The sequence below is a fragment of the Lichenostomus cassidix genome, chromosome 1, assembly GCF_008360975.1.
Source record: "Lichenostomus cassidix isolate B80296 chromosome 1, HeHo_3.0, whole genome shotgun sequence".
Classification (NCBI taxonomy): domain Eukaryota; kingdom Metazoa; phylum Chordata; class Aves; order Passeriformes; family Meliphagidae; genus Lichenostomus; species Lichenostomus cassidix.
The window spans coordinates 70,161,089-70,175,652 of NC_139479.1; the positions used below are offsets into that span (position 1 = coordinate 70,161,089).

At 35.5% G+C, this 14,564-nt stretch overlaps 1 protein-coding gene across 2 annotated transcripts in view; it reads left to right on the forward strand.

Moving 5' to 3' along the window:
- The window catches only part of SACS (sacsin molecular chaperone), a 58,660-nt gene that overhangs the window by 27,872 nt on the left and 16,224 nt on the right, over nucleotides 1–14,564 (forward strand). For both annotated transcript variants that reach the window (XM_085062892.1, XM_085062902.1), the window contains 5 exons: nucleotides 2,160–2,245; nucleotides 4,615–4,726; nucleotides 5,825–5,971; nucleotides 7,269–8,751; nucleotides 11,074–11,165. In XM_085062892.1, coding sequence (XP_084919018.1) covers nucleotides 2,160–2,245; nucleotides 4,615–4,726; nucleotides 5,825–5,971; nucleotides 7,269–8,751; nucleotides 11,074–11,165 — 1,920 coding nt within the window. The remainder of the gene's footprint in view (nucleotides 1–2,159; nucleotides 2,246–4,614; nucleotides 4,727–5,824; nucleotides 5,972–7,268; nucleotides 8,752–11,073; nucleotides 11,166–14,564) is intronic.

Below are 14,564 nucleotides of genomic sequence, written 5' to 3' on the forward strand. Positions count from 1 at the left end.
TTCTATGACATCAAGTTCTTTTCTTTCTGTCATTCTTTATTGCATGCTCTGATCTTTTGCTGTATGTAGGCTGTGATAGGCTAAATAAAGGGTCTTATTTTCTGCCATGCAAGTATATGCAGAATAAAGTGGCTCTAAGAAATATTTGGGAAAGAAAAACTGTTGCTATATTTTTGTGCTTAGGAATGCAGATTTTCTTAGAGATGTCACTGTGTAAGCAGTCAATGTCTAGATAAAGTGCTTAACTTTTCCTGACCCACAGTTCTGATATAAGTCAATCTAAAACATCTGAAAGCTTTAAAGTCAGCCATTTGTTTTCATTCCGGAGTCTTTCAGTTCAGAGGTGGTTTTCCTTACAGCAGATGAGTCAAGAAAGGCCCTGAATTCCTACCTTGGAAGTGCATGGTCAGTAGGGCCAAGCACATGAATTGCTGAAGTACTCTGAAGATCATCCATGTCCCCTTTGTGTTCATTCATCACTGGTGTCTATCAAATACTGCATAATCTTTTCATATGATCACAGAATAATTAATGTTGGAAGGGACATCAGGAGGTCTTTACTCCAGCCTGCTGCTCAAAGTATGGCCAGCTTTGAGGTCAGGCCAGGTTGCTTGAGGGTTGATTTTGGTGAGCTTGGAAAGCCTCAGAGGACAGAGACTGCACAGACTCTCTGGGCTCCTGAGTGCTTGACTGCCCTTATGGTGGAACGAGTTTCTCCTTGAAATTTGTGATACCAGTTTTGTGTTAAATATGAGCAGCTCTAATACTCAAGAAAAATCAGTTCAGCCTTTGATAGGATGTAGTAAATAATGATCTTTAGCCAGAGTAATTGTTGTGACATACATCGAGCAGCTCTGCTCTTAGTTTCAAAGAGAGCAAAGTCTATCTTCAGTCCCATCACCTAAAAGTTACTTGTCTGTTTTTGTGGTTGCCATGGTGAATGAAATGTGTTGTTTAAGCACTTCCACCTGCCTGCCCAACGTAGAGAAGTCCCTTGATTTTAGATAATTTCTATGGATCAGTTCACCTTATTTATGAAGTATGCATATTGCATACTTTCATAAAGTAAAACTTTCATTCATTGACTTTCATATGCCTCTGTATAATGAAAAATAACAGAAGTTATGAAATACTTCACACGCATTCAGCTGTGAGTTGCAATTTCTTGCAGCTTTTTTTCATTGATGCTTTTAAGTTACTTTGACTAAAGAGTGACACAAGAAAATTTGAAAGACAAAATGATGTTTTTACTTGATGCTTTCTCAGCAAATAGAGATCTTTTTTGTCCCCTTATTTCCACTTTGCTTCTTTTCCTAGTGTTTTATTCCAGAATATGCATGTGTGTTTGAGTCTGTGTGCTTCATAAACACATATACATGCAGAGGAGAGGGAGAGTGACAGAATAATTACTTGTTAGTAACTTTAAAAGAAAGTGTTAGACGGGGCATCATTAGGTGAGGGTGGTGTAATTGCTGTTTGTTTGAAGGACATGTTTTACAGGTCTGGTTTAAGGAGCTGCCCTTTAGTCTTGGACTGAAGTTTGAATTTAAGTGTATTGAACCTTTCATTTTGTGATAGACTTCTCTCAGAGCAGATGTTCATAATCCTTGGACTCTTTTTCTGTCCAGGGTTAGGTCCTGGCTACACCAAAGCTGGCACCAGCTCCATTGCCAGAGTACATCTGACCAGGAAGTGTACACTAGAACCAAAACCTTCTCTGCCTGTCTGTAGCTGTCAGTAGGGATCATCACTGGCTATGAAAGAGTTGCAGCCACTGCTGCCCTGGAGTACTATCCTGCAGCTTTAAAAGTAGTAGTCCTTTAGAAATTGCTACTGCTGAACATCAAGTACTTCAAATTGTGGTATAACAGTTGCAAAGACTTAGCCCCAAATTTATTTCATCTAGACATGAAACAGCATATTGACTTTAACATCAAGACTGCTATTTCACTTTTTTAAATTAGAAGATTTATAATTTTGGATATTCACAGTTGATTCTGGAAATACAAGATTTTACAATAACAGGCCTTGAGTTAATTTAAAGAAATTATTGAAATTCCCAGTAATTGTTTAGAATTTCTTTTAATTCTGAAATTAAGTGCATAGTAGAATAATACACAGTTTTAAAAAAAAAAAATATTTTATTTGTTGGTTTCTAGGTCGTTTTGGACAAACAACTCCACCACTTGTTGATTTCCTTAAGGATATATTAAGAAGATACCCAGAGGGAGGACAGATTCTTAAGGTAGACAATAAATAGTATTGTTAACAGTCATTTAATATGCATGACATAATAGTGAAGTTCAACACTTTCCAGCAAATCTTGTGGTAGTTATCTTATATTCCCAGGAGATACATGTTTCTATTTCTATGGAAAAGGCAAAGCGAGTTGCGTGTTTTGTATAGTTTTTTTGGTTTGTTTTTTTCTTTAAACATTTCTGAGTTTGTGCAGTAGATGATTTGTGTGATTTATCATAGCTTCCTATGCTAATGTTTGGAAATGGCAGTTTGTTTTCCTTTTTTTTTTTTCTTTCTTTTTTTTTTGGAAGAGTATCCGGGGTGATTAGTTGGATGTTAAACTTCTCATCCAGCATGCTTCATCACATGGGTGGTAGGCACTTAATTTCCTTAGTGTGTGGGAATACTAGGTTCTAACTAAAGGGATTTGGTAGAGATATATCTTATATATCCATACGTGCATACATACAGAACACACAAATACAAATGTTGACAGATGATGACAGTTCCTGGTGTCTGTTGTCCTGTTTGCAACCATGGAACTAGAAGCTGATTATGCTTAGTGGGAATGCCCAAGATAAGCATATCTTCAACTGTTTTGGCAGACTGCCTCCTGGATATGTTCTGAGCAGTGTCTGTACATGGGAGGGGTGCTTACATTCTTATTTCCCAGTACAAGTTGCATCTGTAAAATGCATTTGAATTATGAAGGGTTCAGACCTCCTCAAAAATTTAAACCCAAATTTTCATTCCAACATGAAGAAATAAGATAATGTCCTTAGAAATCAGATAGATAAATCTAAAAGTAGAAATGATGCTATTTTAATAGTGTACAATTTAGAGTTAATAGATTGCTAGGGAGAGATTGCTACCAGGAATTTTGCTGACACCATAAAATTTATTTCAGTGTTTTGATTCTTCAGATACAATGCTGTTACAACTGAATGTAGCAGTTACCCCCGGTTCCACAGCATGAATACAAGTTTGACTACATGGTGATTTCTATACTTAGTATTTAATATTTGCTGGAGACTTTGGGCTATCTTTCTGTGTCTTCATTAATAACTGCTGTGATTGTTCTTTTAGAAGAAGAACTGCAAATAAATATCTTGTAAAGATCCTTTAAACATTTCTTATTTATGCTGAACTGTAGGTGTATTTCTTGCTGCCTCATAATGCTTCAGATTTATGTAAAAGTGACAATATAATATACATTATAGACTGAACATACTGTCACAAAATACAAAATCAGAGGGTCATAATTTTGAAACCAGATAATAACAGCGAGTTTATTTTAGTCTCAGCTTATATTTCAATGCAATTTAATCTGAAATACCTGCTGCTAGTTGATCCATTTTTAAAGTACAAGTTCATCTTGCTATCAAGTCTTTTATACATAACTGAATGAAATTAAAGTCTGTGAATACATTGCACGTGATACATCTATGTTGCTTTTCAATTCAGCTGATATACTCGCTTATGCCAAGCTTGCACACACCCACATAAACATACACACATGTTTATATGTCTGGAGCCCTGATAGACTGTGATGGTTCAGTGTAAATAGAGCATTGTGTGAGGCTGTAATCCCCTAGGTATTTATAATCACGCTTACATGTCTACTGTTGATGAAAACGGGACTGGATAGGCATATTTTATTAATGGTTGTATTTACAGAACTAGTTTACTGATTTTAGTTTTCCATAGCTCTCACCACTGCTAGCACTATTTAACAAATACTCAATCTTAATATAAGTCTCTTTGCAGTCTGTGGGTTTCATTCAGCAGGGAAGCTACTCTGTTGGTTCATCACTTAGAGAGCTACTGGTCAGAACTGTTTTGCAACCCTTTGCTGGAGGGGTGTTAGAAGTGTGAGCACCGTGGCCCTTAAATGGTTGGTTCATACTGTGAAATGTTAACTTGAACCTAATTCAGTTGACATAAAGAAGAGTGCTGTGTATTGTTCTTTTGTGAATTGTTGCCTCACTGTTACACAGCTGTTTGTAAGTGCTTAACAATACACTTTGATAAATTTAGGTTTTTTTCTTTCTTCGTGTATATTGTGTTGTACAGCTCTGATTCAGGATAACATAGTAGTAGTAACAGTTTAGTAGCTTATTTCTCAACTTTGTGACTACTTTTGTGTGGTATTCGAACTCTGAATTCAAACCACATTTATAATATTTGTCTGAATATTTGCTTTATAATGATACCTATTCTCATTCAGATAAACTGGATGCAATTATTTTGGTTGAAAAGTATGAAAATGATTACTTGAGACACTTGCTTATTATTTTGTACTGTTTAAGTTCAAAAGCCATTGCGAGAATGTGTACAATATTACTGCATTATACTTGATTTTTTTTTCTGCCTCAGGAACTGATACAGAATGCAGAAGATGCTGGTGCCACAGAGGTTAGGTTTTTATATGATGAAACTCAGTATGGAACAGAAACTTTATGGTCAAAGGACATGGCACAATATCAGGGTAAATATAATTTTCATTAAATTTGGCCATTATTCTTCAATATGCGTATTGTTAGGAGTTAGCTCTCCCAGCCATGTCCCCTCTCAGCTCTGTATGCAGCCCCAGCTCACTTGCTGTTTGGGCCACATGAGAAGCAGAAAAGGCCTTGCCTCTGTGTAATCCCTGCTCAGTGATTACTAAAACAGCCCTGTGTTAGATGTCACTGTTTCCAGCACAAATCCAAAACACAGCCCTCAGCTGCCATGAAGCCCAAGCCAGCACACCAGTTCATAATGTAAAAATGACCCTAGCCTTTTACATTTCAGCATTTTTCAGACAGTTCTGTTTTCTTCTCCATCCCTTTTTCTCTTGCCCGTGCACCAAACTTTGCTCCATGCTGCCTGTATACTGCAAAACCAGTTTCTTGTAAGTTTAGGTTTTTACATCATCTACTATAGCTTTGTGAGATAAAGGTCAGCTATGTATTTAACTAACAAATTAGTTTGCATAGTCATCCTGAAAGGCATTAGGTCGTGATTTGAAGATTTCAATGATGGGTGATCCACTATTTCTTTCTTCTGCCTTTTTTCAGACATTAATCATCCTTATTACATCTTCTAATGTGAATTTGTCTGTCTTACTTTCTAGACTCAGGTTATTGTTATATCTCACCTTATATTCACTTCCAGTGGAGGTATCTTTAGACTGTGACTAGTACATTTTTCAAACATCTTTTTGGTAGACTGAACAGGTTGAGTCTTGTGTTTAAGCCTTGTGCCACATGACACTTCTTTCAGAAGTTTTGTTGTTTTCTGCTTTTTGTTCAGTTTTTCAGAATCATTCTTTTAAAATGTGGATGCAAGAATTAAACACCACATCAGTATATAAATCTTAGTACCATTTACAGAGGTAAACCCATCTCCTTGCTTTTGCATTTTGCTTTTTTTTTTCACTACCACGCATAATTTGATGTCAGTTTAAGTCATAGCTTCCCCATTAAATTTGCACATGCATACTTCAAAGAAATGCTTTCTCAGGTCTATGATTTAATTCCTAGAAATTTTAAACATTACATAGTTTTCTTCTATCATCTTTTTAACCCTTGCCTATTTATTATAGGGCCAGCATTTTATGCATACAATGATGCAGTTTTCACCCCTGAGGACTGGCACGGTATACAGGAAATAGCAAGAAGCAGGAAGAAAGATGATCCCCTGAAAGTTGGAAGATTTGGAATTGGCTTTAATTCAGTTTATCATATAACAGGTACTCTTAGTAGTTATTTTAAAATAAAAACATTGAAGTTTTAAGTAGTTAAATTACTTTAGATATTCACAAACATTTAATATTTTCTCTATAGTGCTTTTTAAAATTAGTTCATAGCTAAATTTTCTTATGAAACATTCCTATTTTTTTGTAATCCTATAAGGTATCTTTTTGATTTTGAAGGTTTTTGTAGAAGATTGTTTCTTCTGTTAGCATCATTATGTACCTAGTCCCTTATATTCAAATGAACATTCCTTTACACTGTTATTTCAATTATACACTTCTGCTCATTTGATAGAGGCCCATTATATAGGGTAGGTATCCATGTAGAAGTGTGAAAGTTCTACTCACTAGACTGAAAATTTTTTGTAAGTTCTTTGTATAATAAATAGTGATTTTTATTTACTCCTAGAAAAGATATTATGTAATAGAGATATATGCACATTTACACTTGAAAGAGATAGTACATACTATTTCACGAGCTGGTATTATTCAGTCTTGAAACCTATTATTCTCCCAGAATATTTTATTGTGGTACAGAAGAAGCATAAATAATGATTACAGTCTCCCCAGTTATATATTCTCATCCAGTTGTACAAGATAAGAGGGACATTTTTGCTGAAATAAACATTTTTACCTTGGAAAGTGAATTGTAAGACACGCAGTATTTTTAAACAATATTTTAACTAGCTGAGCATGGATAAAATTAATACATTCAGTGGTTTGATAATTCTGGGAATTTGTGCTTTTAAATGTACAGGATTACTGTTTGCCAGCCTTCAAGATCTGCAAAATATGAATCTAGTAGAACACACATGTTGTAAATTAATTTGTTGGTTTTTTTCTTGAAAATATTGGAGGCACAAAAGAACACAGTTGGAAGAAATTGCACTTCCTGTGGCTAACTGTCTGCTAGAATTCAAATAGTTGAATGAATATTTATAGATTCAGTTGCAGATTTAGTGTGTGCTTGTTTCTTCACTGTCAGTAAGCACTGAATTATGTTACCAGAATCACAGAATCATGAAGGTTGGAAAAGACCTTTAAGAACATTGAATCCAACTGTGAGCCTAATGGTACCAAGTTCACTACTAAGCTATGTCCCTAAGGGTCACGTCTGTATGTCTTTTAAACACCTTCAGGGATGGTGACTCAGCCATTTCCCTGGGCACCATACTCAATTCATCACAGTTTTAGAACATTTTTTTCTTCCCTTTTAAAATTTGCTCCTTGAGACTGTATTTTTAAAGTATATTGTTTTAGGATTAATAATAATTGTTGTTTCTTGTGTATACAGATGTCCCTAGCATTTTCAGTGGTGACCAGATTGGAATGCTTGATCCCCATCAAACCCTTTTTGGACCTCATGAGTCGGGCCAGTGTTGGAATCTGAAAGAGGATAGCAAGGAAATAAATGAACTTACAGACCAGTTTGCACCTTTCATTGGTGTATTTGGCAGCACTAAGGAAACCTTTAAGAATGGAAACTTTCCTGGTACCTTTTTTCGTTTCCCACTTCGTCTGCAGCCTTCACAACTGAGCAGCAATGTTTACGACAAACAGAAGGTTTTGGAGCTGTTTGAATCCTTCAGAGCAGATGCAGACACAGTATTGCTTTTCCTGAAGAGTGTTCAGGATGTTTCATTGCACGTTCGGGAAGCTGATGGAACAGAGCGGCTGGTTTTTAGAGTAACTGCCAGTGAGAACAAGGCCTTGAAACATGAAAGACCCAATTCTATCAAAATCCTGGGAACTGCAATAAATCAGTATTGTAAGGGAGTTCCAAGCAATAGCATAACATGTGTGACATACCATGTAAATATAGTTGTAGAAGATGAGAGTGTTAAGGACGCACAGAAGACATCTTGGTTAGTGTGTAATTGTGTGGGTGGTCGCGGAATGTGTACAGAACTGGATTGTTTAGCTGATGACTTGAAATTTGTTCCTACTATTGGAATAGCCATGTCTTTAGCAACTAATGAGGAGGAAAATGGAGCTGTAGCAGACTTTTCAGGAAGAGCATTTTGTTTTCTGCCTTTGCCTCCAGGTGAAGAAAGCAAAACTGGACTCCCAGTTCATGTTAGTGGTTTCTTTGGTCTCACAGACAATAGGAGGAGTATCAAATGGCGAGAGCTGGATCAGTGGAGAGATCCAGCAGCTTTGTGGAATGATCTGCTTGTGGTAAATATAGTGCCTAAGGCATATACTACCCTTATTTTGGAAGCTATCAAACGAATGGAGACTGAGAAGAATTCAGATTTTCCATTGTCAGCTGAAAGAATTTATAGGTTATGGCCTGATGAGAACAAAATCAGGGTACCCTGGAAACCAATTGTAGTACCTCTCTTTAAAGACCTGCTCCAGCATACAGTTATTTACTCAGTGAGTAATCAGTGGATAAAGGTGGAACAGGTGCACTTTTCTGAAATGGATGAGAGTTTGGAGTACACACAGTCTGTTCTCAACTACCTCCAGAATTCAGGGAAGCAGATTGCCAAGGTACCAGCAAATATTGCTAGTGCAGTGCATCTTACTATTTCTACTGCTAAAGCTGTGAAAAAAGTGACTCCTGCTGTTGTGCGGCAAGTTCTAAGGAAATCTGGACACAGTGGACCTGCTGAAGAAAAGCTTCATCTTTTAGAATTTGTGCTTTCTGATGGAGTCTACAGTGAACTGATTGGATTGGAGCTTCTGCCTTTACAGAATGGGAATTTTATTCCTTTTTCCTCATCTGTGTCAGAACAGGATGTAGTTTACATAACCTCAGAAGAATATCCCAGGTATGATTAATATTTGTAATACTGTTGGAGGGGGATTTGTCAGGTGTTTTTTCTAATGCATGTGTTAAAAAAGAGCTTCAGACTGTTCTTTGCCTATCAACGAACAAGGTATGCAGCAGCCTGTATTGTGATGAGATAATGCATAGATAGAATTCAATTTTCTCTATATATGTATATGTCTGTGTGCATATGTCTCACTTGAAAAGTTTGACACCCATTTGCCATTAACCCTGTATAAAAGAATTGTTTTAGGCTTTAAGAGAATGCCTCAGATACATTTCAAGTTCATTTTCTTCTGGGGATTACAAATAGAAGGACATTAGAAACGTGCATACTAGGAAGTACATTAAAATAGGTAATGATAAGAACTTTTATTAAACTTAGAGTTTGAGATTACGTCTGGTTTTTTTTTAATCACAATACTTAATTTCAGTGAAGAGCTTAGTACTAAAAATTGGTTTCAGGAAATAAGCAGATACTACAATGAATTGTCTTTTACATCTGCTCTCCTTTTTTTCTTTCCAGTCCATCTTCAACTAGTTTTTTTCCTTGCTTATTTCCCAGCTGCATCAGTGTTCCAATTTGGTTCTCATTTCATCAGCCAAGAGAGCTTGCACTGACACTGGGGAGGGGATAGCAAAGAGCTAGCTGGAATAAATGAGCTTGGGGTCACCGGGGAGAAAGCATGACTGCTGCTTTTTATGTCTGTACTGGATTATGCACGTATTAAATACTTGTTAAATCTGGACCATTCTCTGCCCAATGTCTAAAGATGTATGGCTTGAAGTCACTCAGACACACCAGATGTCTTACTGTTTCCCTTACAATGTTCTATTTGTATGCATGTTCACAATGAGCCCTCCTTCTCCTTTGCCTCAGAGTTACACTAATTTCCAGACCCTTAGCTTGAGAGAATGTGACATTTGGCCTGTTTTTCTTGCTTTTAGTGCTCTGTGGACTGTTTATAAGGGAAGTAGAGGTGGGTTGGAATGTGTCCATATAGCTATTACTGAGGTAAAAAGTGCTTCAAGTGAGGTCCTTATGTAAATTGTGTTTTGAATATACATATAGACAGCCAATCTTCAAGAAATGGAGCTTGATGCAGGTAACTTGTCTTCTCGTGTTTCTTTCAGTTTGCATATCTTCAAGTCTGCTGCTGTTCTTTTTCTGTTATGTTTTAATCTGAATCACAGAACAGGTCAGGCTGGAAAGGACCACAGTGAGGCATCTGGTGCAACCTCCCTGCTCAAGCAGGGTCATCCTAGGGCACATGGCACCAGACTTTGTCCAGATGGTTCTTGAGTATCTCCAGTGAGGGAGACTCCACAGCCTCCCTGGGTAGCCTGTTCTGGTGTGTGGTCACTGTGCAGTAAAGAAATTCTTCCTTACATTCAGGTGCAACTTCTGTGCATCAGTTTCAGGAATAAATCTTGCTAGCTGTGATAAAACAGAAACTTGAAATAGTAATGCTTTCTTTGCCTGTATTCTTGCCTACATCAAGTATCTTTAATGCTAAGGTTTTAAGTATGATAAATTATGTATGTTAGATGTTTCAAAACCTTTTCAATTTAGGAGATTGACTCCTTCCTTGTTCAAACTTGGAGCCTGCTAAGAAGGTGAAATAAGCTCTCAGGAATTTTCTTTCTGCTAACACTGTGCAAGAACAAGATTCTGTATTGGTTTATGTCTAATGAAAATACTTGTGGTCAGAATTTAACTGGAATTTAACTATTTTTGACTTCACAAAGACCAAAGCCCTGAAAACCTATTTAATTTTAAGTGCTAAAGTAAGGGAAGGGCAGGATGAGACTTATCCTTGGCACAGTAATTTTAACTATTGACTGCAGATCTTCTGGAATCTGCAGATCATTTCAAATCCACAGATCTGTGTGACTTTCTAGAATTATGTGTTGTAGTGTTTTGTACACTTTTCAAACAGAATTCTAAGAGACATTGAATGGCAGGTGCTATTTTAAGGTTTTTTTTTTACAACACAAATAGGTAAAAATAGTTTTCTAACTCCAGTTTTTCTATCAAAAGGAAACTCACTTAGACATACTTTGAAAAGAATAGTAGTTAGAAAAATTACTTTCTTACTACTCTCTGCTTCTAAATGTACAGCTTTTTCATTTGTCAGAAAATGCCTGCTGCAAGCCCTACTCTGCATACTTATGTGATTGCTTTGCATGCTGCTGTTCTACCATGATGATTACTCTGCTGGTAACGTCTGTGCCGTAGCATAAGTAAATGATGCTTTGCTAAAGTTCTAAAGTGTCGGGGCCTTTTTCTCTTTCTTTTTCTTTTTTTTTCATGGTATGCTAGATCACTGTTTCCTGGCCTGGAGGGAAGGTTACTCTCTGATGATCTGAAGCCTGAGGTTCTTGCTGCTTTGAAAGAAGCTGCCAAAAGCCGAGGTAATGTGTCTTTTGTATTCTCTTATGGTAAAACCAACTTCTGATGGTTCAAACAGACTAGTTCCAAACCCAGGTTTAAAGTAATGTCTCTTGAACTTGAGTTCCCGTTAAATAGGACAGTCATCCAAAAATAAACCATTAAGATATGATATACTATATTGTTTGAATTGGAAATTACAGAAATGAAAATTATAAATGAACAAAAAGGCAAAGGAAGAAGGATGAAAATTTGCCATAAAATAATAGATACTCATTTAGTAAAATGTATTCAAGGATCAAGAATTTTATTCAAATAGTATTCTTCCACTTAAGACAGTCTTAATTCTGTTTTGTTTTATAGTATTTGCATATGCAATAACTGTGTTATGGTTTTGGTATTGTGGATCATCTCTTTATCTCACAATTGCAAGTGATCACTTCAGTAAATTTGTTTTAAGCCAGATTAAATCAGTTTAAGTGTCTAGCCTCAAGCATACTGCAGATCATATAATTTCATCACATGTTTGCTGATTCTTAATTCATAGTTTGTGGTTGTGTCAATGTGGACCTACTGAATTACTCCCAATCATGATCAAAAGACTTTGTGAAGGAGCTTGTTGCATCTGTAGATAAGATACCTCTATGCTTAACTGTCTTCACAATTAACTTTTTCCAGCATCAATTATTCTCAGAGTTTGTCTGCACTTATATTTCCACCCTTGTGTTTACCATTTGATTGGTAAATTTGAAGCAATCCAATTCACTTGTTAGTTCCCCATATAGTAATATTATTTAAAAATAGGCTGTTCTTCAATGTATAGAAAATGTACTTTTCAGGAAAATAGTCTTGTTTCTGTTTTTTTTTTAAATGACTTGATTCATCAGAATTGTCTTTTAGACTGCAGATGTTAGAACTAGATGTAGAACGCTATAACTCATAGTCTTGATTTGCTTTTCTTTATATCCTTTATCATGGTCTTCAGTCATTCAGTCTCTATTTAGTCTGTGTTCTGACCTTTTTTCTCCTTCAATCCTTTAAATGTTCTCTTTATTATTCTTTTTGTTGAGTTCTAAATCTCCTCCTTTCTCTGAGTTTTGTTCATTTGTTTATTATCAAAAACAATAGAAAAATAAGGTAATTCTGAGGCAAGAGGATAAATTTTTAAAGTATGAAAAAGCATCTGTGAAAAAATTAGAAGAATTGAGTGACATGTAAATATGAAAAATTATATAAAATGTATAGAAAATATGAAATCTGTGTCTACTGAATATGAAGGACATCCAGTTTGAAAGTATTACAAAGAAAACCTTTAATTAGAAAGCAGACTTTTCAACGTCCTATCAGCATATTAGATGATGGATATTGTGTCTATTAATGCAGTAGAATGTGCTTGGTTTAATTTTTTCCCCCTACTGTTAATTTCTCTCAGTATTGTTTTTAAACAGAATGTAAAGTGTTGAAAGTAATGACTACTTCAATTTGTGTATCCAAGTATAGAACCATAAGGAGCTACTGTCTAATAGTAACTTTTAAAGAGCAGAAATATATAGGTATCAAGACAACCACAGTGAGATTAGATGGGTGAAGGTTTTATGTAAGACAACAATGTTAGTATTAAAAAATGCCTGTTCTGTGTGATGAAAACTTGAATTGACTTTCAAGAATTTCTTTCCTAGAAAACTTTCACCAAGTGAATGTCACAAAGCAATCTGAAAGCATGCTTAAATTAAAAAATAGAGCAAAACAAGCAAAGCACAGTGCATGATTGAATGCATCTTAAACAGAAAAAGCAGAGGTGACAGAAATGAAAAAAAAAACCAAAAACCAAAACCCTGTATGTTATTAAACCAGTCCTTTGCTGAGTTCTAGAAAATTCCTTCCCTTCCAGGCTTGGTCTCCAGGCTTGGTCTCAGAGCCACAAGGAAGTCTTTCTAATCTTTTTAGTTACTGTGAAGGTTTTAGGTCACATTTAAGGTTTTGCATTTTTCTGTCTTCTGACAGATTCTTTGGATGATATTTTTCTAGGAACTTGGTAATAGGCCTCTTGTTCACTAGAAGGACATATTTTGTAAATAAATATTCTAGAAATTCTTAAATACTATTAGATAATCCTTTTCAAGATTCAAGTGTCCTACTTTTCTCTTCATTCTACCTCCTCCTAAATGATTGTTCATTCTATGATTCTGCATAACTGTAAAGTACAACTGCACTACCATAAAAGTTTTATGTTACTATAAATAATAAGTACTAGAGGGGGTTTTGACAGGTTTAGAAATCCTAATCTGTCAAGAATTTTATTTATATAGCTGTAGAAATTACATGAGAGAGATTTCTGATACAGTTGCAGAAACTTTCTTATAATATTTCTTTGAGAAGATGGGATGCAATTGTTTTTATTGTGTTTTTTAAAGACAAACAGATCTTACTTTTAATCTCCTACAATGTGAACTGTATTTGTCTAGTTAGCAACTTTCTATACTTGGTGTATTCATGTGTAGCTCACAGGATGTTTTCTAAAAATGGATTTGATTGTATTCTAGCCCAACAGCTTCTCTGGGGATTTTCAGGTATGGTTATTGATTGAAGATGTACTGGTTTGGATTGAAGCTTGATATTTGTGTGAATTTGGTTATTAGCTATTCTCATTACCTCACATTTCTTGTAAAAAAGCCTTGCCAAACAGAGTTGCCAAGAAATAGCAACCTAAGATAGTTATAAAAAGATTTCTAAATACAGCTGAGAGGAAAATGCATATTGATGAAGAAAAAGTTATAATATTGTTACATGGAAATTATTGATGCTTTCATTGGTTTATTTACATATTCTTAATAATTTTACATGCAGGAAGATTTCCAGTATTTTAAGATCACATGTATACAGTATTTTAAGATCACATGTATACAATACAATAGAAGTTAAAACAATATTTTAACTTCTGTTCTCAAATAAAAAATATGGCATTTAAGTTTAGCTTTTAAGTAGACTCTTCCTGGGCCCCTTCTGCAAGTTTTCCTCACTTTCACAAAGCTGATGTGTTTACCTGTTTTCTGTTCAATAGAGCTAACAGAATCCATAGCTCTGTAGGCATTAAGCGAAAGAAAAAATTTTTTTCTGAGGGATTTATATAACTGCTCTTAATCTTTATTTGGACTATTGCCTTCAAGAAAACGGCAATGTTATCTAGATGCATGATGAAAGATCTGAAACTCAAATAGATGTCTTGCTTCCACTTCTGTCATTGTTTCTGATATGCTGGGAGGTAGTGGTATTTTTATATTCTGTGCTATTTTACCCCCAGAAGTTCTCTAGTTTATAAGTATAAACTGTCCTAATGATAATTAAGACAGGAGTGTAGAGACATATTTCTTTTAGTGAGAACTGTGGTGGTAAGAATAAAAGCATATAGACTCAGTTTCAGC